The following is a 26712-nucleotide window of genomic DNA, read 5'->3' as shown; positions in this document are numbered from 1 at the left end:
TTGGGTTGCCTGTGTAAACTAAGATGTTCTTTGAAATAAATAAAAAACAATCCTTCACCTCAAATTAAACGTGCAAGATAAAAGGAAATACGAGGTTTGACTGAAGGAGTCTGTGTGCAGGCACTGAGAAGTTCAGAAGTTCTCAAACACTCACGTGCTGAAGCGAAATAAGAGTCAGAAGAATTAGTTTTTCCAAAGCACATGTTTCACTGGTATTCCTCATAAGCTTAAATTAGATATCAGATGGCACTATATTTAGCAAATTTGCTTGGAGTATCATGTGCTCAAATGAATTTTTCCAGAGCAAGCTGCACTCCTGAAAATGACCATGCATGCTTGTTAGTGGTTATCTCCATCCCTGCCTAACACCTCTTGTCTTTTGCCAAGAATTATCTTTGCTAAAATTTAGTTTCATGGCTTCGGTCTGTGTTCTTGTAAAATAAAGATGAATATAGCATTAACTCTGAAGTATGCTTCCAATTATATAACTAAACATCTGGAAAGGGAATATGACTAAATAACTTGAAACTTGGATACTTGGATGTTTTGAAATGTAGCCAAGAAATTGCAAAAGAATGCTGCTGTCAGATATTCAGGCTGCATTTCCTTAGGATTTTAAGTCTTTTGTGAATGGATTAGTGAACAAGTTAGAATGATCTAATATGTACGACCCTACCGCCCTTCTGGTTCCCCATTCTCCTGGCATAAGTGTTTCTTTAGATAAGTTAATTTTGAATTGTGTGATTTTTTTATTTTGTTTGTTTTTTATTTTTTCCATATATGCCATATACTTGAAACAACAATGTCCTGCTGTTAAGTAAAGTAGAAGACTGTTAATTTCAGAAGTCTCCAGTGATGTAGGAACTTCTGTTGGAAAAACAGCATTGCTTGAATTACCACAGATTTTGACTGCTGAGTCTTGAGTTTCTTTAGTTAAGCATATGATCATTTTCTGGAGTCTATTTGAAACAAACTGTAAGAACCATCAGATCATAGGCTTGAGTGCTATAGCAGTTGGAGTGATAACTATAACAGCAATTATATTTTTATTTTGTAGCTGATGCTTTTTTCAAAGCTGCAGTGAGCCTTGTTCCTGAAGTGCCAAAAACGATCAGTATCGATGGAAAGATGCGACCTTCTGACGCCTTCCTCTTGGAATTCCTTTGTAACTTTTTTTCCACATTATTGGTTGTTCCGGTAAGTCCCTTTTTGTGTGTGTGTGCATGCTATATATGAATAGCACACAGTCTAGTCAACTTCCCTGTTTAAAAGTTTACAGTAGATCTGGTTTAATTTGAACTTTTCTCTTTATTGTACAATGAGACAAAAATGTCAAGTTTCTTGAGTATTATCTGGAGCGTGCTGCCTCACAATTTTGGCCAAGGAGTGCTGTGCGCTGAAGCTATGGGTGTATTAGCAGCTAATCTTTATTGAATCTAGCCTTCCAGTTTTTCCTTTCCATTGGTCATCAAAAAATGCCTCACCACAAGTCCAGAAAATGCAGTGTTGTTGGTTAAAAGATGAGGAAAAATTGTAAACTAACCTGAAAGATCTGAGATAAAACTTACATAACCAAGGTATTTTGTTGACCTTAGAGAAGGAAGAGAGGCCTCTGTCTCACAAGATTTCATTGCAATAGAAACCAAACTCTTGAAGATTTTACTTCCCTCTGTTAACAGCTCTAGCCCTCTGTGAGAAGATTCTGTTTTCCCTGCAAGGATAGGTTTAGTATCATGGCATGTTTTTTTGGTTTTGTTTTCTTGTGGCTTTTTTGTTTGTTTGTTTTAATGTTTGAAGGTTTTTTTTTGTTGTTTTGTTTTTCATCAAAGCAAGTAGGCCTTTCCTCTTCACTGAAACACTCTTCACAGTTTCCTCTTTTATTCTCCCTTTTCTTTGACTACGTGTTTGGTGAAGCAGCATAGTGTTACTGTCTGAATCCTCATAATTAGAGAAGCTTATTCTCCTTTTTCCAGTGGAAAGGGGTCTCCTGAGCAATTTTCAGCAACGTGGAGGTGCTGGGTTGTTAAAGGGGAAAGGTTCATTGCCACTGTGATGTGTCAGTGTAGTCCACTGACTACAGAAGTAAGATGTTGAAGGAAAGTTGTGTCAGAACTGGATGCTCCTCAGAGAAATGACTCAGACTAGTAACAGATAGCTGGAGGAGGGAGATCCATCCTCTTAGATTCAGTAATGAAGAACTTGCAATGAGATACCAGGGTTCAGAAATTAGTTTCCATAATTTCTCCTATTTACTTTACAGGGTAGACAATCAGAAGAAAATGTCCCTAGTGGATTGAGACTTGTCTTACAAATATTTGTGTCATTACACCAGCTGCAAGCTGGAAATAAGCTGGGTGCAAGTATCAAAAACTGCTTGCAAAAAAAATCATGGTTTATATAAAGCAGGTGTCTTTATAATTAAATTCCTTTCATATTAAAAGATTGTTGATTGTCTGTGACTTTGACTTCCCAGTGTAGGTGTTCTTCTAAAACTCATAATTATGAGTAATTTACGTGCTTCTGTAACTTACTGACATTATTTGAATTTAAAAAAAAAATCTACTATGAGTGTGTAAATTTACAGGCCTAGCTGTTAAAAAGCTGACAATTCTGCACTACTCCCCCGTGGATAGAAAACAAAGCATTTCAAAGTTTGTCTGTGGGGGCTGTCTAGGTCAGGTTTATTATTATAGATCAAATGGTCATTTTAGAATGAAACTGGAACATATTTTTTTTAAAATAAATTACTGGAAGCACACTTCAGAAAAGGAGTTGAGCTTTGATTGTATTGTAGTTTTTGCTCTTATAGAGCTAATATTGTGACTTTAAAATACCAAATGGCCCCTAATAATCCTCATTTTGTTTTGAGGTTCGTTGAGGTTTTGTTTTTTTTGACTTTTTCTTCTTTTCGATAGGACCACCCAGAACAAGGAGTGTTATTTCTTGTGCGAGGATTACTAAATGTGATCCAGGATTATACTTGGGAGGATAACAGCGATGACAAAATCAAGATTTATACTAATGTTTTGCATCTGCTGTCTGCAATGACTCAAGAAACATATATCTACCATGTAGATAAAGGTAATACATGAGGGTGACCCTGGATTGTGTGTTCCACCATGCAATTTGCATTATTGCTGTACCTTGCTAATGAAGATCAGTGGTAGTAAATGTTACACGATGGATTATTTTCCTGGGAAATGGATTTAAAATAACCACGGGAGGTGGCTGCCAAGCAGATGTCTAGTCTATTATTGAAGCAAATCTATGAAAAGTGGTTTACTTTGTTTATGGTGATGGTGATGCAAATACTTAGAACCATAAACATTTCAAGTAGATATTAAAACTTTGTATGTATGGAGTGTTTTCTTTCAGTCTAAAGTATCACCTTGATTTATATCTATCACTGGTGTTTCATTTGCATTTATTAACAACGGTAGTTCTCAGAATATGATTTGAATATCTTGTTGTTTGTATTAGCTAAAATATAAACTGTTTGGCCAAGTCCTGCTGCCATTGAAGATGATGCCTAAACTCTTCTAGACTAATGAAAGCGAGGAAAATGTGAAAATTGACACTATTTGTTGCTTTGCATTTGGGACTAGCAGTCATTTTTGGACCTGGCTGCACCCAGGAATATAGGACTGGCTTTTAGCTAGGAGATTCTTTTTAGCGTTATGTTCCTAAAATCAAGTAGGGAACCAAGTGGCAGTCACTTAAATAAGATAGTTTTGTTTGCATTTCACAGAGGAGGGTCATTTTATAACTTCCAAATCTGGTCTTCTATAAATCGCTGATGTTTTCAGTAGCAAACAAATGCATAGCTCTTTAGCCAGACCTAAGCTTCAGTTTGTCTCTGCAGTTGATTCTAATGATACCCTGTATGGTGGAGACTCCAAGTTCCTGGCTGAAATTAATAAACTGTGTGAAACAGTGATAGCACAGATCCTGGATCATCTCAAAACCCTTGGAAAGGAAGAGGTATGTCCTTACTTTAACAGGATTTAATGTACAACTAAAACTACTTTAAAATTGAATAAACAGACCACGTTTTTGACCAGGGTTGGTCTTTTAGAAAGCTCTGGGAACTTTGCAATGAGAGGGAATTAGTTTTACTTATTTAAAAAAAGGGAATTGATCATGTAGGCAGACTTGGGGTAGAAAGATCTAATGATGCAAAAGAGATCATGTAGCATTTATAATATGTTTTAAGATACAGGCTAAAGTTAACTGCTTAACCATATGCTGTGCCTGGATAGTCTGATAGAGGTGACAAATGTCAGAGGCTCTGTCCTACTGATTGTGGTGGTGTACCAAAGGATGCAATTCTGCTGTAGCACAGAATGGTGTCTGCAGAGCAGTGTAATGAGGTTAGAGTTTGTTTTAAATTACACTAGGACTCAGGGCAGTTAGTGTGGGTTATGGAAACATGATGCTCAATGTGGCATAACTTTTTTTTTTTCATTATGAGGGTCAACTGAGCTCCATGTTGCAATCATTGGCCTAAGCTAGAGAATTGGAGTTGAGTGCCACAGCCATTCCTTTGATTGCTGTATAAGATCTGCTCCTTGTCCATCCTGCTTGTTTCCTCCTGGCTGTCACCTTTCTCTCTCTGTAAATAAACCATATTTTCTTGACAGCTAACAAGTTTCCGAAAATGTCCAATTCTGTAATGAACAAAATGAGAATTCATTGTTAGTCTGTTACTGGGTCAAATGCAATGGAAACCTCCTTTAATTTGGAAAAGCTTTGGATCCCAGACATTAGGATGAGAAGTGCAGAGGGAGAGAAAATGTGTTTATTTTTTATCCTGTTGTGTTAGTACAAGGTCATATTTATTCAACATAAGAGAATGAAAACTATTTTGGTAGTTGATTGGATTTCTTTATTGGAGTTCAGAGGGCCTGAAGGATCAAATATAGCTTAACTGACCGGGTGTGAAAGACAGATGACTGTTGGTTTTGACTATTACTGAAATCACAAGAACTTCCTGTTCTGTTAACATACGTGTTTCTGAGATTGAGCCCCTCCACAGCTTTCTAATCGCTCCTTCCAAAGTACTCTATATTGATTGCAATCTTGTGGCTCGTAGGCTGAAATGGGAAGGCAGGAGATGATAATTTGATGGCACTTTTAAAGTACCCTGTTTGCACAGTAGCTTGTAGTGTTTACCTCTACAGAATGTATGATGTGATGCATGTTTGGAGACTGCTATACTAAGTTGAGCCTTTTCACTGCTATTACTATCTTTCTTACCTTTTCTTAAAAGACAGTAGAGATGTAAGATAAACAAGTCCTTTGCTGTAATGCCTTTACATCACTGTATGTATGACCACAGTGAGCGGCATATCTTTTTTCGCCACAATAACAGCAAAAAAAGACACCTTTCGTAGGACTCTGGGTTGTATATTAGGGATGGTTTTGCTTCTGATTCCTACATGGAGTATGTAGATGAGAATGCTTGTAAGGCTTCAAATCTATAGTTTCTGAAAGGCTTTTTTTCATCTTTTAAGCTTAATACTTTGAGTGATGAGATTCCGTGTTATTTCACGGATGCATTTGTTGCATAGGAAACTGGATTTAAAGCTAAGCAGCATGGATGTAGATCCTTGCCCTACCTTTGTCACTGTGGTCTTGGATTTACTCCTAGGTCCGTCCCTACTTACCAAGGGGGAGCATTTATTTTGCTTTGTTGTGTAAAAGTCCTTGAGAGATTTCAGTAAAAAATGTCATGTAAGAATGAATACTTTCCTGAGGAAGCTGTTGTTGCTGAAGGAATAGAGGTGATGAGAATATTGTCAAAGAGACCTCCCTTTGTGCTAAAGCAGCACCTATCATAAAATCACTGTGGCATTTGGACTGCTTTGGTGTTAGTGACCTTTTATTGTTCATCTGCTTGGCTGCTCATTTAAATGAAGAAGCCTCTGATTACACTGGGTTTTTATTGGTTCATTTGCTTTAAAAGCTATAAAGGAAAATAAATTTTTCTCACAATAAAATGCTTTCACCAAATGGCAATTTGGAGGAGAACAATGCATCTGATGTTAACACAGTGTGATCCTTTTGTGTTATTAAAGAATCCTTCATCTACGTTGCAGTGCTTGAACTAAAATTTTCACTTCTGGACAGTTCTGTAAAGTTCAAGCTGCTCCTGGTGATGAAAGTATGTACCACTGATTCCTCTCTCTACCCTGTGTGGTGGGTGGAAGGCTTCTCTTAAGCTCCAAGTTTCTTAGAAATGTAAATACCTGGCCTCTCGCTGCTCAGTGGTAAATGTCCAGATGGAGCGTGTTTTCTTCAAATGCCACTCTTGATCCAAAACATTAAGAGCAGGTGGTTGTTGCTGTGCCAGTGCCGTGTTATGATGGCAGTCTTCCCATGTGCCATGTAATAGATACTGGACTTTTTATAGCAAGTATAGAGATGGAGCAAGAGAAAGCAATTCCTGGGTACCCTTTGGAGGCTTCTCCTTTCAACACAGCTAACTTTTAGGTTTATAATATGAATCTTATAAAAACTTCAGTCAATTTCACATGTGTTTGAGCACTGAACAACAAGCAGAGTTGGACAGAGTTCTCCTTTGTGTGTGGGTGTGCTTTAAATTGAAAAGATCTTGCTCTACCTGAAGGATTTTGTGTCCTCGGCCAAGATTTTCTAAAGGTGGTTAAACATTTTGTTCCTCTTATGGGAAGAGGGAAGCAAGAGAATTTACCTGTTGCAGTTTCCAAAAGACATTGCAGGTGGCGGAGGTGCCTGTTTTGGCATGTTTGCAGCTCATTTGCTGCTGGCTCGACAAGAAGGATGGGTGCATTGCCACGAGGAACTGTAGCTAGCTAGCACACAGCAACTCCACTTGTTTTTATTACACCCTTGTCCACATGCTGGTGGAATTTAAAGACTAGAAACAATTTGATTGGGAACATTGCCTCTGCATGCTCCTAAGATAAATGGTGGAAAACAAAATAAATTGGGATTTTGCTAATGGCCCAAAGCAGGATTACTGAGTATCGTTTTTGGAAAACATGGCCTGGTCCTCTATAAGCCTCCAAGTTCCACATGGAGCACATCTTTTGTTGGGTTACATTTAGAGAGAGAAATGTAGCTGGTGTGAGCAGCACCGTGAACAGTGAAAGATTTAAAAATCAATTAATGACTTTGAAATAGAGATGAACCAACCATGGTGGCAGTCTAAGAGCTGGGATTAAAACATTTTAGCTTGCCTTCACTACAAGGTGAATTACTGCACCCTGAGCCTGCAGGGACTGCCACTTGTACTCCAGTTGAGTATTCCGGGGGGTGCTTTTGGACTGCTTTTTTAAGGATTGTATCCAAAACAAGGCACATTTTCTTCTGATCATCCTAGTGTGCTGGAAAAGTGGTGAAATAGGGGCCACATGTCCTCTTGGATGGTCTGTGAGTTCCCAGGTGCAGCTTGGTTGTTGCTGCTTTCTCTGCCCAAGTCATTATTCCCTTTTGTTATACATGAACTCGTTGCGTGAGCTGCAGTTTGTGCTAGGGGCTTCATTTATCCCACATTAGGGTAGTTGTGTAAGGCAACCTGGCCTCCCTGATGCAGCTCCTGCTCTTTCCAGTGAACTAACTGATGTTACAAGGTCCCAGAGGGCTTCCCATCAGAGCTTTTAAGGAAAGGAAAGGCTGCCTGTCAAGGCTTCCTTCAGGCATATCTAGATGTGGATCACAAGGACATAACCAGCAGCATCACAGTGGTGCTGGAATTAATTTCTGGCTAGATAGCTCTGGTAATCCTAGCAAACAGATGCCATATCAGCATGGAGACGCGGCCTAGACCGATATATTTAGTACCCTGAAGCAGCTTTGCAGCCCATGCTGAGCTCTGTGCTGCCACAGATGGACTGGTACCAACTCTCCGAGCCAGTTGTTTTAAAGCTGTCCACGGGAGCAGCAGTAGACTAGATTTACCTTCAGATGAAGCAACGTATCCAAATGCCCAAAGGCTTTTCCAACAGAAAGCTCACGGTATCCTTATGTCAGAGGTGTCTGGCACAATTCTCTGAAAGACAGGAACATGTATTTGTAGCGCTAGCCAGCATGCCATGAAAAACAGAGTTACATGGTCTCTTTTATGAAAGATCCCATTTTTCTCTGATAAGCTGTATGAAATTTAGACTTTGCACTTTGGACAGGCTGGGATACAGGGCATCACGTTATGGGATGATGTATTATTTTGTTTCATAGTCATCAGCATTATCGCCAAGAGTTATGGAAAAGGCAGTGCCTAGAAGGCTGGCAGTTCTTTTTGGTGTGGGAATTGTTAGTCCCGTGATGTACGTGGTTGCCAAATAGCTGAGCTGTTCTTTATCCTTGCTGCCTGTAAATTCCTCCTGAGCTGGAGTGCCACCCGCAATTCAGTCTCCGTGAGGCCAGCAGAGTCGGCAGCGTGCTGGGCTGGAGGGTGGTGCCGTGCTGCACAAACATTGCTGCTCATTGTCACCTGAAGCCTTGTCTGACTCTTGTTAGTTTGCAGACACAGGGGATTTAGTGCATACCTGCACTTGCCTCCCTTTCCCTTCGCCTTGCGTTGTGTGACTGGTGACAGGATGCCAAGATCCTGTCTGTGACTTGCACCTGCCCCCAGTATGATGAGAGTTAGTGTGCGTCTCGTTCTTCCAGCTTTTTCATGTTTCTAGATACTTTTAGAAGTACATATGTTTCAAATTTGTCAAAACGTCGTCCTTGCTTTAAAGAATGGATGGTATGTTTGTATTCGTACTGCCTAGAAAACCTCTCTAGTTGATAGTCAGGCTCCTTGAGCAGAGCTGCTTTTGCAATCTGCCCAACAAAGTAACTGTCCCGCTTCTTATGAGGATACAGCCCACTGCTTCCCAGGAACCCCTCTGAAGGTGATTGTCAGCAGAAGATGCACAGGTGTCAATAGGAAAAAATGTATAGGTAACACCTTATTTTGTTAATTCAGCATATATGGTGAATGTGGCAGGAGGGAGGCTGCCTTGTGAATAACATGGCAAACATTGGACTAGCAGGCAGTGTGCTCTATCTGCTTTTCCCCCAAAGATGCTAGTCCTACAAGAGAAATACTGTAGTAATATTTAAGCATTGATAACTGCTGCTACTCTTACTATGCTTCCGAGTGGCATTTCTGCTCTTCCTGTCACTACTGGACGAGACTGATTGTGTTTCTCTGGCTGGTAAGGAGTACAGTTCAACACTCCGTACTAATGGTGGGTAGTTTTGGTCTGTAAACCAGTTTTGGAGCTGCTGGGATGGAAATTGCCAAAGTAGATAACTGTTAGAGGAAGACCGGTCGTTGTGGTAGTTCCATGTAATTAATTTAGCGTTTAGAGAACTTCTCCTGGGGCCTTGAGCAGCTCTGGGCATTGCACGTGTGTGTGTGCACGTGTGGTTTCTGCTGCGTCAGATTTGCTTGGCACGTACTGCTGTGTGGCTCACATACAGTATCAGCCTTATGCGTCTTGTTTGGAGCATCCTGTGTCCTCTTTTCTTGTTAGACAATTCTTTAATGGCACGGCTTTCTCCTTTTTCATATTTATCTGGGGGACTGATAGCTCAGTGCGTGCCATTTCTTTGATTAATAGCATCTGACCTCTCTTCTGCTGGCAGTGAGAAGTGAAATTAATTTACTTTCAGTTCCTTAGGGAAAGGGCAGAGGCTGTGTGACTGCCTTGGTATGGTGTCAGGAGAGCACGAGTTGCAGCTATCACTCCTCTCTCCCAATCCATGCCTCGTTCTCTCTGTAGCTTTGTATCTGAGCTCTGTATATTCACTACCCCTAACGTACATTTAACTGCAAGGGCCAAAGTGAAGTATTAAATTCATTAATCAAGGTGATGAGCTGACAGATCTAGCTACTACCCTGCTGCTGCGGTTTCTGTGTAAGATGGAGTTTTGCTTTTCTCAGTGGTCTTTCTTGAGCCAAAACCAAAGGACAGCTGCAGCAAAGCAGTATAAATACATACTACATCTCAGATGCATCCAATAATCATTTGTCTTTCTAGCCTTTTAAAACATTTCATAGGAATGGGCAAAATCTGCAATAGGATTTTTATTACTTCTATTTTCCACTCGCTCCAATTTGGGGTGGGAGTACCCTGTAAGTTTAGTGCAGAATTGTCTGTGCCAGAGAACTCCCCTGCAGAGGCTGAAAGGCATGGCTCTCCTCCAGGGTAGAGCACAAGTCCTCCTCAAGGTCCTTCCTCAGCAATTTTAAGAAAAGTAAATGCAAATATGGTATAAGTACGTTGGTATCATCAAAGCTTCAGTGGAAGAAAGCAGGAGGAAAATGTCTTTATATATTAAAAAAAAAAAAAAGAAAGTAGAAGAAATTGTTGAAAAATTTGAAATTGTATACGCCTAGTCTTAGACTGATGATCATGGTCTCTCTAAAAAATAAAGAACAAAAATTGAGGGAAAAAGTGTGAAGTCATGCCGATCAAAGTCGGTTGGTGGGACAGTGATTTCTATGCAATTGTGCGAAGTCCTGAATTGAAAATGTCAGAGCTACGTACTATGCTGTGCTGAACTGGTGTGAGATACAGGAGTCTTGTCTAATTTTGCAGAAACTTAGGTTGGTTTGTGATTATCGGTTCTTGTTGTATTTTGAATGGAATGTACAAACTGTCTGTATTTCTGTGCCTGTAATTATTGCTGTGTATTACAGAACGGGTGTCTGTCCCTTGCACTTGTAAGTGAATTTGGAGAAATTTTGCTGGGATGACTGTATAATAATACAGGAATTCTTTTTTTTATTATAGACCCTGAAGCGACAGAGCCAGTTGGCACTTTATTTATTTAACACAATTTTAGCTCATGGGGATCTAAGAAACAACAAACTAAACCAGCTTTCAGTAAATCTCTGGAATCTTGCTCAGAAACATGGCTTTGCTGACACCAAGACTATGGTAAGGAATACTGCAGAGATTCTTTTCCAACTCCTTATTTGGGAAAAGGTTGCACTACTTTCTTGATCTGAATAAAATATAAATCCTGATATAAATCTGAACAAACTCTTTACAACTCGCTGTCCTTTTTTTTTTTTAATATGCGTAAATTAGGTTAAAAAACAATGTGTTTTTTTCATGCTTCTTAATGAATAAGCAACTTATCTTATTTGGAATAGTCTACTGTCTTTCTTGCATTTTTAAAACTATTTCACGTGTTAAAGGACTTAGAATTGTTGGGTGCTGCACTTTTCTTTACAGTACAGAAAACATAAATTTCAAAAGAAACAGAGCATTTTTATTTAGTGGAGGAACTGCATGGTATAAACCTGAGAAGTAGGCGTTTTAGAGCCTTTCTTAAGGAAGATATACACGATAACAAGCTCTGGAGTCAGAAATGCCAGCAGTTGCATATCCAGTGAAATTTAGGGAAAATCACAGGAGTGTCTATTAAAATGTCTTCACATAGCATACATGATGGGCTCTGAAATAAGGAAAGACAAAAAAAAAATCTCAAAATGCCTTTCATTTCATACCCAGGTAAAAACGCTAGAATACATCAGGAGACGAAGCAAACAACCTGAGATGAGTCACTTTGCAGACTTGGCTCTTCGGCTTCCTCTGCAGTCCAGAACCTGATGAGTGCCTCTTTTCCAAGGAGTCAAATGTAAAGTGAGCATGTAGCCAAGGCTATAAATCACTGATTCTTCTGGTTTTTGACTGGAGTTCAGTGTATTTTAATTCTACTCAGTGTGACAGATTTACTTGGACACAGGTAAAACTGTTCTGAGTGCAATAATTTAATCTGAATTTGTTTCCAGATCTGCCATTATATACTCATTTTAAATCCGATTTAGATTCAGTAAAGGGTACTTTGAACCTCTGTGGTTGCAAAAGCCTTTCCAAATCTAATCTGTTGTCATTTTAGTGACAAAGGAAGAAGATAATCTGCATGGATCAATTCACAGCCTCCAAACTTCATCCTGCTTGCAGAATAGTCTTTCTCCTGTGTAGAAAGCAGTATTTCAATATAGTAATCCTACTAAGTCATCTTTCTGCTTTGGGATGCTGCCAACATTTGTTTGGTCAGTTCCAGTAAAAGAGAAAAATGGCTGAGATGTTACTGTTCTAATTTCTACCATACATGCTCACAGACATGTTTATGCTTTCATTTTAGTTCAGTGGTGTTTTGTAAAATGGAGGGAATCTTTAAATGCTGTTTGCAAAGGAAAATGGAAATGTATGCAGAGTACTCCATGATCTCCAATACACTGTATCACAGAATAAAACAATTTTCAGCTCACCTATTTGTTCTGGGGGATTTTCTTTGTGTATACAAATTTATCACCTTACCATTCCGTAATTTAGCTGTATGTACTGCTTTTATTCCTAATAAATTTCACTCTCACCACTTCTGTCCCATGGTAAGGAATCATGTTGAGATCTTGCATCTATTGCTACTTCTGCTTAGTGGTAAGTATTTTAATGAGCTAAGTCATATATATTGAGATGTATATTTGCACAAAAATGTTTTATTTTGTTAAGGTTAAACATATAATCAATTTTGCTAGAACCATATATTCAAGGAGTTAGCAGGCTGTTAATAAATACCACCCAAATTACTACCTTGTTCTTGTTGTATGGTTTTCATCTCTTCAGTGGCTACTGAAGCAAGGTACGTATGAAATATGCATTTTGTGTTCAAAGTTGTAAGGAACTCAACTAGGACCCTTTGGTAACGTAGTCTTGTACAAACTATATATATGTGTATCTATATATATATATGCAGAGTAAAATTGCAGAAACACAAGATAATTATGAAGTAGTATCAACTCGATAGAGAACCCTTCTGACTTGTAGTGTCCATTTTAATTATACTGGCTTTCCTTAGATAATTCTGTATAGTGCACACACGTAATGATATGGCAGTACTGCATGTATTATCATGCCTCAGTTTAATTTAGCTTTCCTTCTTGCTGCAGCTGCACAAAACAACCTTCAACAGCACGTGGCCGATTCTTCCTGTTGAACTTAACCCACAAACTGCGTAAGTGGTATTAAACTGTGAGCTGTCTAAACAGCCAGGTGGGTCACACTGAGAAGCGGTTGTATGGCAGAAATTGCCCTCCGGGGCAAATGTCCTGCTACAAACCCAGTATGGAGATTCTGTAGAATGGGAACTCTTACAGCAGGCTTATAAATGGCCCAGCTGTTCCTTTTCACCATACAGACACCAATTTTTGCCTGTTGTCTTTTGAGCACAGTATAACTTCATTTATTGATGTAAGACTGCCATGAGAAATGCTTTCAAATGTTTTACTGATGTTTTTATTGGTGCAAAAATAGCTCAATGACATCCAGAAGGCTCTAGTTATCAGGAGAAAACGCAAAACATCTAGCTTAGAAGCTAACACCGCCACTCTAATCAACTGCTTTTGGCTTACTTCCATGTGAGAGCAAAATTAATTCTAGTTAAAGCACTCCACTCACTATAGACCTGATCTTCTGTATATATTAAATATGCAGGCTAAAGCAAGTTTGACTGCTTGAACAGGTTATTTTTCCCCAGATGTCTGTCTTGTTTTTCAAACTATGATGTTTTCACATGCACAATGTTATCAAGAGCAAGGTGCCAGAAAGTTGAGCAATGCATTTATACATGATATGATCCCAAAGGGGGGAAAGAAGTCCTCCTCCAAAGGCAAGTCCAGGACTATCACCACCTTCAGCATCTTCATTGGTGGCAATGCAAGAAGACCGGTCACTACATATCCAAGACTAGCACTGCAACAGAAATCTGTACGTGCTCTCCTGTCCCACTCTTCTCAAAGGAAGTCATTAGTTGAAATTTTCCTACCTGTTCCTTTATAACTATTTCTTTGCTAGGCAAGCAGTTGAGGGCCAGAATTCAGCATTTGTCTTAAATCAGAAAACAGAGCCTCCACTACTTGAGGCAAAGCAACAGCTGAAGCCTAGAAAGGCTGGCTGATGCCAGTCGCACAGCTTTGAGAAGTACTGGTGCAAATCAGGCTCATGCTGTCATAGTGGTGGTTTTAAATAACACTTTAAAGGTGATGGTTTCCTTGAAGCCAAGCCTGTAGGAAGTGGTTCAGCATCTCCTTCTCAGGTATGGGAGAGAATTCATGGCAACTGCTTATGCTGGAGCCTCTGTGTGATTTTTAATTTCCCCTTAGGAGTTGCCCAAAATGCACCGGAACAAGTGCTGTTTTGCAAGTGTATTTTCTCCCAGGAGTCAGCTGCTTTCAGGCAGAGCAGTCCAATTGAAAAGGCTATTGTGGAAGGTAAGGTTGCTTTAGAACAAGAAAAGTACCAGATTAGTAGGCGTGATCTTATGAAAAAGAATAGGTAACTGCAGGAAAACAGTGAGCTGGCTAACTAGAGAGAATAACCTGAGCTGGGGCATAGGGGGGTTCCCCTGCAAGGAGGCCACTATTACTACAGCAGGAATAGACACGAGATGGTCACCTGATCCTGCTCAACAACGAGAACTACACCAAAACTTAGGGAACACTAGCTCCTGTAACAGATGGCACACAGTGACAAAATATGTGACAGTTTTCCACTATCTCTGTAACTTCCCACAAGACACTGAGACTGCTTTGGACCCTAAAGTTCTGAACACAACATACACAAATGCACTCTCATACTTTGTACTCCTAAAGTCAGAGTGCAGGTTGTCTGGAAGTCTGAAGATTAGAAATTTCATTCAAACTGATTTATACTGAACCCAGTAAGCATATTATTAAAATTACCTTGCTTTCTATAATTTAGAAAGCCTAGATCCATATATTTGGTGCTGCTATCTACAATACATTTAGCTCTATTTACAAATAACAGCTGCTTCTTGAAAAATCAAACTGCACAGTTAAAATAAACAGGATGTTCAACAGTATTTGTTATTATATTGAAGATACTAATATTTAAGAAACCACTTTCAGAGTTGTTTCCCCGATCAAATCTGTAGGCATACCAGTAGTGTTTCTTCAAAGTAAGAAACCATCACTTTGAACCACTCATTGAGTTTAAGAATGTGAAGATTTCACAGAATGCTAAAATCCTTCTGAATCACAAAGATGCAGCTAAAAATAAGCCCATGAAATCAGCATTGTTTTTTCTAAAAAAAAAAAAAAAAAAAAAGTTTCAACTTTCTGTAGGCATTGTCCATGTATCTTCAGTCTTCGAGGGAGGCTGGGTCTTGACTGCAGAAAATATTGTAAAGGTTTCAAAAACTTACTGTTGAGCTCAAGTGAGGATCCATCTCCACATAATCTGGAGCATTCAGCTGAAAACTTGTACTAAAAAGCCTTACGTCAAATTTGTTGAACATTTCAAATTTTATTTCAAGTTAAAAAAAATGTGAAAAGAAATTTACCCATTAAATTTTCATTCCTTTTATTCCTTCAGAGTTCTAATCTTCAAATTTTATAGATCTAGATGTATATTTGTCTATGTACACTTTTTTGTTGGCAGCAGGTTGAAATCCAAGACCGATTCTTCTATGTTGTTTCAAGTCCATTGCTTTATCAAATTCCATCTTCAGAGCCTGCTGTAATTTTTCCTCCCCTTCCTTGTTCAGAGCCATGTTCAGTTTGTTTGTAGTTGCTGAGAGATCTTGGGTAGGTGCAGAGCCCTTTTTAAAACCACCCATCAGTCGAAGAAATTTCATTCCTCGCTCAGAACTTTGAAAAGCAGCTGTACTCCACTGGCCAATCTTTGTATCCTGTGAAACAAAACAAGACGAACACTAAAATACCACCTTGAGTAAGGAAGACAGTTTCCAGCTGTGCACCGTGAGAACACAACCATTCACCAGAACCCAACAGGGCTAACAATGCTAGGAAGCAGTCATTCACGTCTTGAAGGGTGTAATTAAAGAATGACATAACCCTGCATGGGTGCATCTTCATTAGTGTATCAGCTCATTTAACCTAGAGACAGAGTTTGACGCACTTTAAGAATCTCTCTTCCCTGTGTCTTTAGAAAACCTGACTTTTCTGCTCTCTGGATAATATTCCCCTAGCTCAGAGTGCCAGACCTTGCCCCATCATTTCTCTTACTTTAAGACAGCTGTAAGTTTTACTTTTTTCTCACTTTCACGGTTACCTTTTCATTTTCCTGCATCGGTAGCTGTTGCTTCCAGACTATTTTGTTGTATTAGTTTAAGAGATGGTATTCCATCTGGCTCACATGCATTAAGGAACAATTCTATTCTCATCCCCCTAGTTAGCAATTATACTGCAAGGGTGCAAAAACTGAAGGCATACCCTTAACCAAGAGGACTAAATGTAATACTCTTAAAACCTCACCTCCATTGCAGTTTGCCCTTCCCCTAACTCTGCCTCTCACCGTATTCTTTACCTAATTCACTCCAGGATTTTTTTCTTGCCTGCAGATATTGGCTCCTTTCTGAAACTATAGGTAACATCCAAGTAAAATCAGAATTCAACCACTTGTGCATTTGTGTATAACCCAAGATACAGGGTACAATTTAGAAAGCTTATGAACTTTTGGCTTACCTAAGACCATGCTTCATTACCAAAGGATCTTATTTGACTTCTGAGCTATAGCTAGGAGCTATGCAGTCATTTGTAACTACTTTTGGCAAGAACTGCTACTCCCTTTTTTCTTTAAAATTGGGGGTGATATTAAATGGTAGAATGCTTGATCATCAATTAAGCAGACTGATCTGGCTACATCAAAGGAAAAAATGAATCTAGTGCTGTGTTTATGTGAGCCTGAAATCCTTCCAACTGAACAGTTGTGGTTTGCATGAAACAGTCATTCTCTAGACAGCCAACACAACACACAGCATGCTACACAATATTGCAGGCAAGCTGTAGCAGGTTTTATAAGTTATAAAAATATAGGGCTGGAGTATCCTTCAATATCACAGGCCAGAATACTTCTCATAAAAGAAAGTTATCCATAATACTTTTGATAAAAGAAAAAAACTTGCTGTATAAGCCCATGTCTGTGACATAGAAGCACACATGATAGTCCTCCCTTTGGAATGGGACACAGATATCTGCACAGATGCAGAAATAATTGTGCTTGTCAAACCCTGTAATTTTTTTTGAGTGAACTGAGGGCAAACACTACACACAACTTTTGCTGCATCATTTCAGGCTTACTCCTTGTGAAGCTCATAATTTAGTTTTCATAGCTTGTATTCTTCTACGTACTAATAAACAATGATAGATTAGCTCAAAGAAATGGGATCCCCTGCCAAAAAAGTAACTTTTCCTCAGTGATTTCATAGACTATTAGGTAGTTGCAGTTCCACAGCTCATGGCAGTCTGCCTTCCACAGCGTAAGAACGTACGAGTTATTTCTGGGATTTTGTTGAGGTCTTACTTTCTAGGCAAACTGGCACTCCTGAAGAACAGTTTTGCAGACAACTAAGAATCCTTAATTATTAGCAAAGCTTTCTCTCCTCCTGAATCTTATTACTTCTGCTGAACACTGTTGGAACAGCTACATTATTGTATGGTAAACCTGCCAGGAGGCAAGCTGTGTAGGATGCAAAAACAAAGAATAAAGAATCATCTTTCAAAGAGGTGCAAGAAAGATGTAGAAGTTAGGAGAGTACTGCCTGTAGATATCACAGATGCATTGTCAGTTATCATCTCTTTCACCTTTTCATGTACATCCTCATTTCTGAATGTCTGCAAATTCTCCCAGATAGCAATTCAGATAAAATTCAGTGACAGCTATGTCCATGGCCTAGAATCATATATATTTCACAGCAAGCAGAAAACGTTTTTGTAGCAATTCACCGTGGCTAGTTCTCTAGAGGAATCAGAGAAAATGCTGCTTTTGAGGACTGATGATGGGAATCAGACCTCTGAACAATTCCAACTCACACTGGAGTTTCACTGGTCAGCTCCCAGATTGCCTTAGTATTCGTTCCATAGCATGACCTTACATTCAAGCATGAAATTTGTTCTATAGCATGACCTGAAATTTAAAATCAAACTGTTGTGCCAAGCCACGTGCATGAGCTGCATACAGAAAACTGCAATTTTCAGTGTTTTTTTTTCAGGAACTTGCTCTGGGACACTGTTTCCATCAGATCAAGGTCTAAAGTCATACATACCGTTTGCATTTTGGAACCATAAACTTTAGTTTTTCCAGATTCTCTATCAATTTCTTCTTGTAGAGCCTGCCGCCTCGCCTAGCATGCAGAAAAATCAACGAAAGTCACTGCCTTCAGTGTGTTTAATGACAATTTAATTCAAAGTAAAAAGAGGAGGGAAGAATAAGATGGCTACTTATCTTCAGTATTTTGCAAGGATAATTAAAAAGTTGCATGTGAACCCCTTTCACACGCAGCTTAAGAACTATGCTTTTTCTTGTGGTATTTTAAATGGATGTTTTGTAGTATCAGGTATGTTTAATCTTCTAACTGCAGGTAACAGCTACACTGAAAATGCCAACAGTGATGAGAGGCAGAGAAACCAGTATTTAACCAAATAAACTGCTCAGAAGCTTCTGACATTGACTGGAGTTGCACATTTTGGATTTAACCCATAAGAGGTAAAGCACATTTTAAGTAGAGCTCTACTTAGGAACATACTGGCATAGACTAGCAACAAAGCAGTCTTTTTGTTACAAATTCTAGGTACACCTTAAATACTTATTTGCTTTAAATCACACATAATTAATACGAAGCATACCTTGTCTATATTAACTTCATCACAGTTTCCTTTTTTTTCCTGCACAATAGTTACATCATCCATATATTCCTGTAAAATGGAAAAAAAAACTTGTATAAATATTATTATCCATTCTTGTTAATTAGAATTTATACAAGAATAAACAATGAAAACACTAAGCAATGCAGTAGTATTACTTGGGGGCCAGAAGAAATAGACCTAAGCTGGAAATGCCAGCTAAAACCGTGCATTTCTTTAGAGGGATTTTCTCCCAGAGAAAACTTTCACAACAGAAATTTAGGGAGGTTGTTTGTTTGTTTGTTTTTAGCAAAAAGGATAAGGAACTTTTTAAATTCACAAATAAAACTGGACCTGCCAACATTACTGGCACGCACGGTAACGTTTACAGACAGGGTCATTTCAAATTAAAGACTTGTGTAGGAGCTGAAATTGAAATAAGGGGCAGAAAGAGTGGTAAAAAAATTAAACCAGTGATATTTGTCAAACAGTAATACAATGGCCCCTCTAAATGCACGTGACAAGCTCGGATCATGTTGATCCCACTAGCCACTGCTCAAAATAAACAAACAAAATCACTCAAGAGACAGCTGGTTTGTACTTGTCTTGTACAAATGCAGAATAGGTGATGGTCCCTAAGGAGCTTCCAGTCTGGAGAGTATGGGGAAAGGCATGACACGTACATAAACTTTCCCTGACAATGGCAACAAACAGCACATTAGTTCCACATTTGAGAGTGAGGAACAGGAACCTGATGGTAAAGACAGAGCAGCTACAGCAGGAATGGATGGGCAGGATGGCAGGAGGTAAATCCACAAGCAGTTACTGGTAACTTCCACACAGTGCAGCCCTACAGCAACTTGTGCTCCTACTGACTGAAGTTTTTAGATCACTGCCCTTGGTCTTTCTTTTCCAAATTTGTAGTAAGGATAAGATTGTTGGGCACCCAGTGTAATAGGTAAGTTTTAAGTCCAGGATAGTGGTAAATTAGAGCCATAAGCTTTAGACCAGCCTGGAAAAAGCAGCCAAAGGGAAGATCTATTGATACAGCTAACACAATAATCCAAGCATGAAATAGCCAGGGAACATTAAGACAAGGAAAAGATTTGTAACATACTTCTGCCAGCAGAAGCTGCTGTTACTTTTTTGAGGTTTACAGTTTTATTTAAGGCCATGAATGATTTACCTCATTTTCCAAGCTACCTTTTACACACTGATTTCACAAGTATATCCATTTACAGAAAGGAGAATACTGTCTGCAATGAGGAGAGCTTACTCTCTTAACTGAAAAAAGAAAAAAAAAAAAACCTTCTAGATGGCCTGGTACTGTCTTTTTCAGATCTCTTAAAACAAGCAGGAAAACTGTCATGACAAGATTCTGCAAACAGCTGCACTGGATTTTTTTTTTAGCTGGAAGGGTAAGTGGCAGACAAGCAAGAAGGATTGGTTTGCCCCCTTCCTTGCTAATTCACAGCATGTTTTTGACCAGCTGCAGGTCACTGAATGGCAAAAATAAACCCCTGTCTGGGAGTGAGCTGATCTCTTCTTCCTCAAACTTCCTGGAAGCGGAACATACTCACACATGGAAGGGTTATGCTATCTGCAGACAAAAAAAAAAAAAAAAATCAAAGTAGTAAACTGGGCCCTTTAACATTGGATATACATATGTTGTACTTGTCATTTGACTCTTCTTGGACTCCCTAACAGTATGAAGTCTCTTAAACACAAGGCATGCCAGACATTGTGGTAGTACCTCTGCTGTGAAGCAAGGAGTGCTTTCTTACAAGGGAGAAGATCCTGTGCAAGCACAGTGGTAATGTCCTTGCCAGAATGACCACCCAAGCACAACACCTGCCAACCACAAGGACCACTGTTTGCTCACTCTCACAGTTATTTCCATCTAATGTCTACAGAAAAACTGAGAAGTTCAAGACCCCAGACTGTTCCCACAGACATCAGTGGCAGTATTCATTCAAGTGAAAGAGGACTGAGCCTTGGATGCCCATGGCTGGCATATGTTCTCCTCCCACACGCCCTAGACTGGTAGCCCAGTGTGCTTGTACCAGCTTCCCGTGTTGTTCTACAGGCAGCGCAGTTACATCTGCAAAATGAGTGAGTGCTAACAGTGACAAATAATTATTGGCAAAACATTTTCAGAAGCTGTCAGCTCTGTTTTCATATTTTAACAAAGGGACCGAACACCACCTGCTCCATACTATCAAGGTTTAGCACACAGCAGCCTGAGAAGTGATGACAGCACATGACAAGTTCACTGTCGGTGCAATCAATTCACATTCACTTTTCTCAAGAATTTCCATATGTTAGCATACAGCAATCTTAGAGTTAATGCTGTGTATGTTCTGTATTAACTGACATGTTTTGTATTAACTGTCTTTTTTCTCTCTCTGGATTATCTCAGCCTCCTTACTTTGAGTTGCCTGTAATCGTATCCAATGGGGAAAACACGAATCTTTGACACGAAGCGGGTAGCATTCCACACTATCTTCATAAACTTGCTACTCTGCTTGCTGCAGAAGCCCAACAGAGGATTTTTCAAGGCATGCAGCAGTGTGTATGATGCAGTGTAGCCTAGAAAATGGTTCAGGACTGTGGCACAATTAAATGCAAGACTGACATGATCAGCCATTTATTGCAGTGGTGTCTTTTGGCCTGGCAGGAACTAGATTTCTCTAGAACAAAGTAAGTTACCCAGAGTTTGAAATCTTGAGAATTTCTCTGAAGTAGCTTTTATAATGTACCGAGCTGAATATGGGGAAGAGGAATAAAGTGTGCACCACCCTACCCCCTTTCTCCTCAGTAGTTTGCAGGGCATTTGTTACATTTTCCATAATTGGATAGCACCATCAGGAAGGTTACTTATCATTGTAAGGCTTATCTTGCCTCTACATACATGAGCAGCTACAAGAACCCACGTAATGTCCAACCATCTCAAAAAGACAATGTAAATTTAATGAAAAGATACATCCCAGCAATAAAACCACCGTCTTTTCCAATGTCAAAAGGAGAAACCTAAGTTAAAAAAAAAAAAAGCATCTGCTAGTCTAGACATCTCGACAGTCTAAATTTCAGAAAACTTTGAACAAACCCCTGTATTTCAAATCTTTCATCTTTTAAATACATCAAACAGATCTGTTATCCCCATTATTTCATCAGTTCCTCCCCATGTTTACTTCACCTTAGAAATAGCAGTACTCAAAGATTCCTGGATGCAATTTCCTTTAACAGCCTGGATACAGTTCCATTTACCTTGAGTTAAATTTACACAGCTCTTAAAATCTATTTATTTCTTATTTTGCATAGTTGTTTTTTTCCCCTCCAAATTAAGAATTTGTGTTCTAGTTTTTGTTTAGTTTGTTCCCTAGTACTTTTCTATCACAATTTATACATTAATGCTCTTGGTCTACTCTATATTTAAGATTTTCTCTTAAGTTTCATCCAAGTTAGATGACATGTTTTGGCTAAAATTCCCCCCTTGGTTTCTAACACTATGCAGTTCCAGTAGCAACAGCAGCAAAGTCTCAAGGAAAAGAGCCTGTCTGAGTTAGAGGTACTCATGCCACCACTGTCACGTACCTGCTCTGGTTAAATGACACAGTATTAAAATCCTGTTTTATATGATTGTTACCACTTTTTATTTAAAGAGAAAATGAAAGACAAGAACATTTATAACTGTATATACCAGCATTCTTTCTGTTCCACTACTTGCTGTTAAGCGAGTTATGCATTTTGTATTTTCACAATTGAAGCACTAAATTACTACAGCACTGGGCATAAAAAATAACTTCCCTGTGTTTCACAAATATTATGGGCTATAATCAATAGATGATCTGATGCTGTGTGCTGTTTCTAAAAACCCAGAGGAGGCCCCCATTGACCTTAGTGTAACCGACGGGTCTGAACAGGCAGAACAGCCTGCAAAATAGGGAACTGATGATGTAAGATGCTTTCAATTCCTTAGCAGGAGGGTGCACAGATACCTTCTTTAGAACTTACCAATGCCTCATTTCCCATGTCTTCTCCTTTGATCTTCTTCTGTTTTATATTTGCTTTTGAACCTGACTCTTCTGCAGAGTCCTGGGGTACTTTTTTTCTTTTTTTCCTTTTTTTGTCACAGAGCATGTGATTGGAATTGCATAATACCGTATCTACAATGTCCCCTGTGACACATTCAGCTAGCTTCATTTCACTCTCTTTGTTCTTTTTGTTGCTTTCTAATAGCGTTATTTTTTGGCTGTTAGATGTGTTGTCATTGCTTAAAGAAACTTCCGAGTAAGTTGTTTCCTTGTCCTTTTGCATCTTCTTTTTTTTCTTCTTCTTGGTTACTTCACTATTATCCTTGTTATTCTTCCAACATTTTTTTCCAGACATCTCTTTCTGCTCAGACTCAACTTCTTGTTTATCTTCACACATTAAGGAGAAAATGTCTTTGCTTTTCTTGTTTTTCTTCTTCTTCTTGGTCTCTCTGATACTTTCAGAGTTCTCAGTAGTGTCTTCTTCCTCTTTATCTGTGAATGTAATTTCCTTTTTTTGTCTTTTTCTGAAGTCACTTAATGCAATGGGTCTATCATGAACTCCACAGATGCCTTGATTACCTGCTGGAGGTAAAAAGGAGTCGGACTTCTTTTTCTTTTTCTTCCTCTTCTTTCTTCTCATACAACCTTCCTCATCACTCTGAGTAATATCTGTTCTATGACTTTCATCAGTAACATCTTTTTCTTCTGAAATGCGTGTGTTTGTTTTTTTACAGTCTTTTTTAGAATGTTTATATTCATTGTCCTGGATGTCCTCTAATGCTAAAGAAAAAACATCTTTCTTCTTTTTTTTCTTAGTTACTTCACTATCCAATTTCAAATTCAAAGTGACATTCTTTCTGCTTTTTCTGAAAAAAAGTTCATTTCCCTGAGTACCATCTGTATAATGATTTGAAAGCTCCACATGACTACTGTGATTACTCTCCAGTGAGGAGGAGGCAAGACGTCGATCTTTTTTTCTCTTCTTTTTGAAAACTTTAATTTGTTCCTCTGATTCCTCTTGTTGTTCTAAATCCAGATGGCTTTCTACATTCACAAAGCTTTCTGAACGTGTTTCTTTTGGTAATTCAGAGCCAACTTTCCTTTTTTTGTTTTTCTTCTTCAGATTTAATTGGTCTAAACATTCATCTTCTTTTAAACTTTCCTTTTTCCTGGCCTTTGTTTTTGTCTCAAACCAGTCATCATCTCCTGCTTTAATGACACTCTGAACACCTTTCTCAATGTTAATGATAGTCTGGCTCCCACTACGTTTCACTCTTTTCTTTTTCTGTGCAGGCTCCTCATGAATTTGTTTCTTCTTTCTCTTTACTGTCATTCTGAAAAATGAAATAAAGATGTTAGTGCACAGCTTCAACATGACAATGGAAATCCTAGCCTATTTGGTCCTCCTTTATTCTGAAAGCATTCAGTACCTCTGATTGCAAACCTGGAAAAAAGCGTCAAGGACAATCCGCTTTCTGCAATGGAAACAACCAGAACTGTCAGCAGCACTGAAACTATAGTTACTGGAGTGGTGAAGGGGTGACTTTTTGTCTTAGTGATGCCCTAGTTAGTTTTGTTAACTTCCTATTTGTCTTTTTGACAGCTGCTGAGCATGACTTTTTCACAGAAATATCCACGCTCCAGAAATCCTTCCTAACAAGATATATACGTACAAATAAAATCAATCAGTAAGTATAGTGAAGGCGCATTTCCACACAGGTATACCCTTTCATTTATGCGTGTTGAACTTCTCGTCACTTCACCTCCCACTTATTTCCACACGATTCTTTCAAGGCACTTGAGCCATCACCTTGAATTTGCTCCTGCCTGCAGCTCCACGGCCTTGCTCTGTTTCCTTTCTTGGGACACTTACACTTACGAACAGAGAAGCCTTTGGGACCCACGTGCAACACTCTCTCCCTCTGCTGAAAACCCTATTTATGCCTGCTTTGGCTCCCATCTTTTAACCAATAATTAATCCACAGAAGAATTTCTTTAGGTGCTCCTTGTCGAGCACTTTTTAAGGACCCGGTCCTGAGGGGAGCACCGCACCCGTGTGCTCCGGGGCCCTCCCACACCCCCAACAGCCCCGTGAAGGGGCCGGGGCACATCCCCGCTGCCGAACCCCACTTTAATTGATCCTCCCCCCCCGGCACCGCGTGCTTCCCAGCGCGGGGGGCGGCTAAACCGCCTCCAGCTCCCGCTTTTAGGCGGTTTCATCCCGCCTCCGCTCCCCTCCGAGCCCCTCACACGCCCCGCAGGCACAGAGGAGCCCTCAGGGCGGAGGGGCTGGCACCCGGCAGCGGAGGCCGCCGCTTACCTGCCGCGGCCCATGTGCAGCGCCTGCCGCCCCGGAAGGGGAACGGGGGCCGGGGCTGGAGCCGCCTCCAGCCCCGGGTAATGGCGGCGCGGTTGCCGTGGCGACACGGCGCGGCATGGCGGTGGGCGGGCGGCCGCTGGGCCTGTGGCAGCAGCTGTGCGCAGGTGGGCGCCGCGGCCGCCCCTTGCAGCCGGGATTGCCCGCTGTGTTGTAGTGTCCTGCTGGGCGGCCGCACCGGCACCGGCACGGCTCGGCTCGGCTCCGCAGCCCCGCGGCCGCTCCGTGGCGGCAGGGGCAGGGGCAGGCTCCCTGAGGTCGGACCCGAGCTCTGCTGAGGGGCAGGGCAGCAGAGCCGGCCCCGGGCAGGCAGCCTCTGGCCTCAGGAAGCCCTTCTGCTAAATTATGTCCCGCCTAAAAAAGCCCTTTTTGCTAAATTTTCTCCTGCCCCACAAAGCCCTTTCTGGCAGCTGAGAGCAAGTTCCAAATGTGTTTCTACTCAAGAGCGTTAACGTTATTTTGATGGCCAACATCTTTTAGAAACTTAATCTTAGTGTCTGCTTCTGTCCTGTGCTGCCTATAGGGCCGAAAGTATTACTGCAGGCCTAAGGAAGCAACAGCATTGCCTCTGTTTGGCGAGGTGGTAGTCTGCTCCACAAATGAATTCAGTGCTGTGCTTTGTGGTGGCAAGGGAGTTAAATTACTGCCTTGGGAAAGCAAGAGAGGCGACAGGATTATTGCTATTATCATTTGTATTCAGCAAAGGCAAAACTTACATTATTACAACCTGACTCTAATAACAGTCTTGGTCTTTTCCTGTAATCTGAGGTGACTGAGAATGTTCAGGAGCTGAGACTCCAGCTCTGTTGTTCTGTGGTGTCCAAATGATGTTTTCTTCCTTAGCGCTTTGCAATGCCTTAAAGTAGGTACTTTACGTAAAAATGGCCATTTGTAATGTAGGAATAAAGTTTCTTGTTCTAATGTGACTCAGCTGAGGCATCTGTATTACCTACAGAAGTGACGATGCCAGTAAATCTCATAATTAAAATGGTGGAATGGTAAACCTGCTGGTTTTGTCTGTAAGAGTCTTCTGTCTTCTGTTTTTGTGTAATCTATATGTGGTGGCTTTTTTTTTTTTTTCATATCAGGTCCATTGTCCTTCTCTGTTCTTTTTCTTATCCTGATTCACTCTAACGTAAGTGGGTCATATACTGCTTTTGCATTGTTTTTTGCAAGTGGAGAGAGTAAAACTTAGCAATGTCCTGGGCATTTCAATGCTTATAGATGAAGTTGAAAAGCAGTACTATATACTAGTAAAACCAGCAATTAATGCCATGAAAGCATCTGCATTTTACTTTCATTAAAATATCCTAAATTATTATTTTGGTCAAAAATCTTTTTCCCAATAGAGGGTTGTTTTATCACTTAGAACCTTGAACTTGAATTAAAGCCAAGGCAAGAGGCTTTAAAGCTCTCCCTTGTTTAAACACGTTAGGTTCCCTATTAAAAAATACTGATTTTTATTGTTTCAAACTAGAATAAATACCTTTAGAAAGTAATACTTATTTAAAACAAAAATAAGTGTTTTTAAAGTCTTTTGGATAAATGCTGTACTTCTTTTTACTCTTAGAGTATGAAGCAGAACAGCCTCTGTTTCCAGATATTCCTGAATCAAAGCAACAATCTGTGAGTATAGTTCTTTTAAAAAT

The 26712-nt window shown here is 39.8% G+C and overlaps 3 protein-coding genes across 6 annotated transcripts in view; 2 read left to right on the top strand and 1 right to left on the bottom strand.

Annotated features, from left to right (window-relative positions):
- Positions 1-12581, top strand: part of VPS35L (VPS35 endosomal protein sorting factor like) — a 56901-nt gene extending 44320 nt beyond the window's left edge. The window contains exons 27-31 of the mRNA XM_035548907.2: positions 1058-1197; positions 2916-3081; positions 3863-3981; positions 10773-10919; positions 11499-12581. Of these exons, the coding sequence (XP_035404800.1) occupies positions 1058-1197; positions 2916-3081; positions 3863-3981; positions 10773-10919; positions 11499-11597 (671 nt within the window). The 3' untranslated portion in view covers positions 11598-12581. The remainder of the gene's footprint in view (positions 1-1057; positions 1198-2915; positions 3082-3862; positions 3982-10772; positions 10920-11498) is intronic.
- Positions 12582-13269: 688 nt separating this feature from the next.
- Positions 13270-25123, bottom strand: KNOP1 (lysine rich nucleolar protein 1). Its single transcript, XM_035548908.2, is given in 6 exon segments — positions 13270-15699; positions 18076-18153; positions 18656-18724; positions 22667-24020; positions 25007-25032; positions 25034-25123. Coding segments are annotated over 6 exon segments (1929 nt in total). The 3' UTR covers positions 13270-15387.
- IQCK (IQ motif containing K) overlaps positions 24034-26712 on the top strand; it is a 54733-nt gene continuing 52054 nt past the window's right edge. Inside the window, exons 1-2 of one of the 4 annotated variants that reach the window (XM_035548914.2) lie at positions 24034-24374; positions 26634-26689. Coding sequence is in view for 1 of the 4 variants with exons in the window: in XM_050713918.1 (XP_050569875.1) it covers positions 25122-25170; positions 26634-26689 (105 nt within the window). In the remaining 3 variants the exon portion in view is untranslated. Of the gene's footprint in view, positions 24375-25075; positions 25171-25846; positions 25930-26633; positions 26690-26712 lie in introns of those variants that run through there. The other 3 variants (XM_050713918.1, XM_035548913.2, XM_035548912.2) reach the window with 3 other exon arrangements.

The sequence above is a fragment of the Cygnus atratus genome, chromosome 15 (genome assembly GCF_013377495.2).
Source record: "Cygnus atratus isolate AKBS03 ecotype Queensland, Australia chromosome 15, CAtr_DNAZoo_HiC_assembly, whole genome shotgun sequence".
Classification (NCBI taxonomy): Eukaryota; Metazoa; Chordata; class Aves; order Anseriformes; family Anatidae; genus Cygnus; species Cygnus atratus.
The sequence above is the reverse complement of the archived record's forward strand: the minus strand, read 5'-3'. Positions and strand labels throughout refer to the sequence as shown.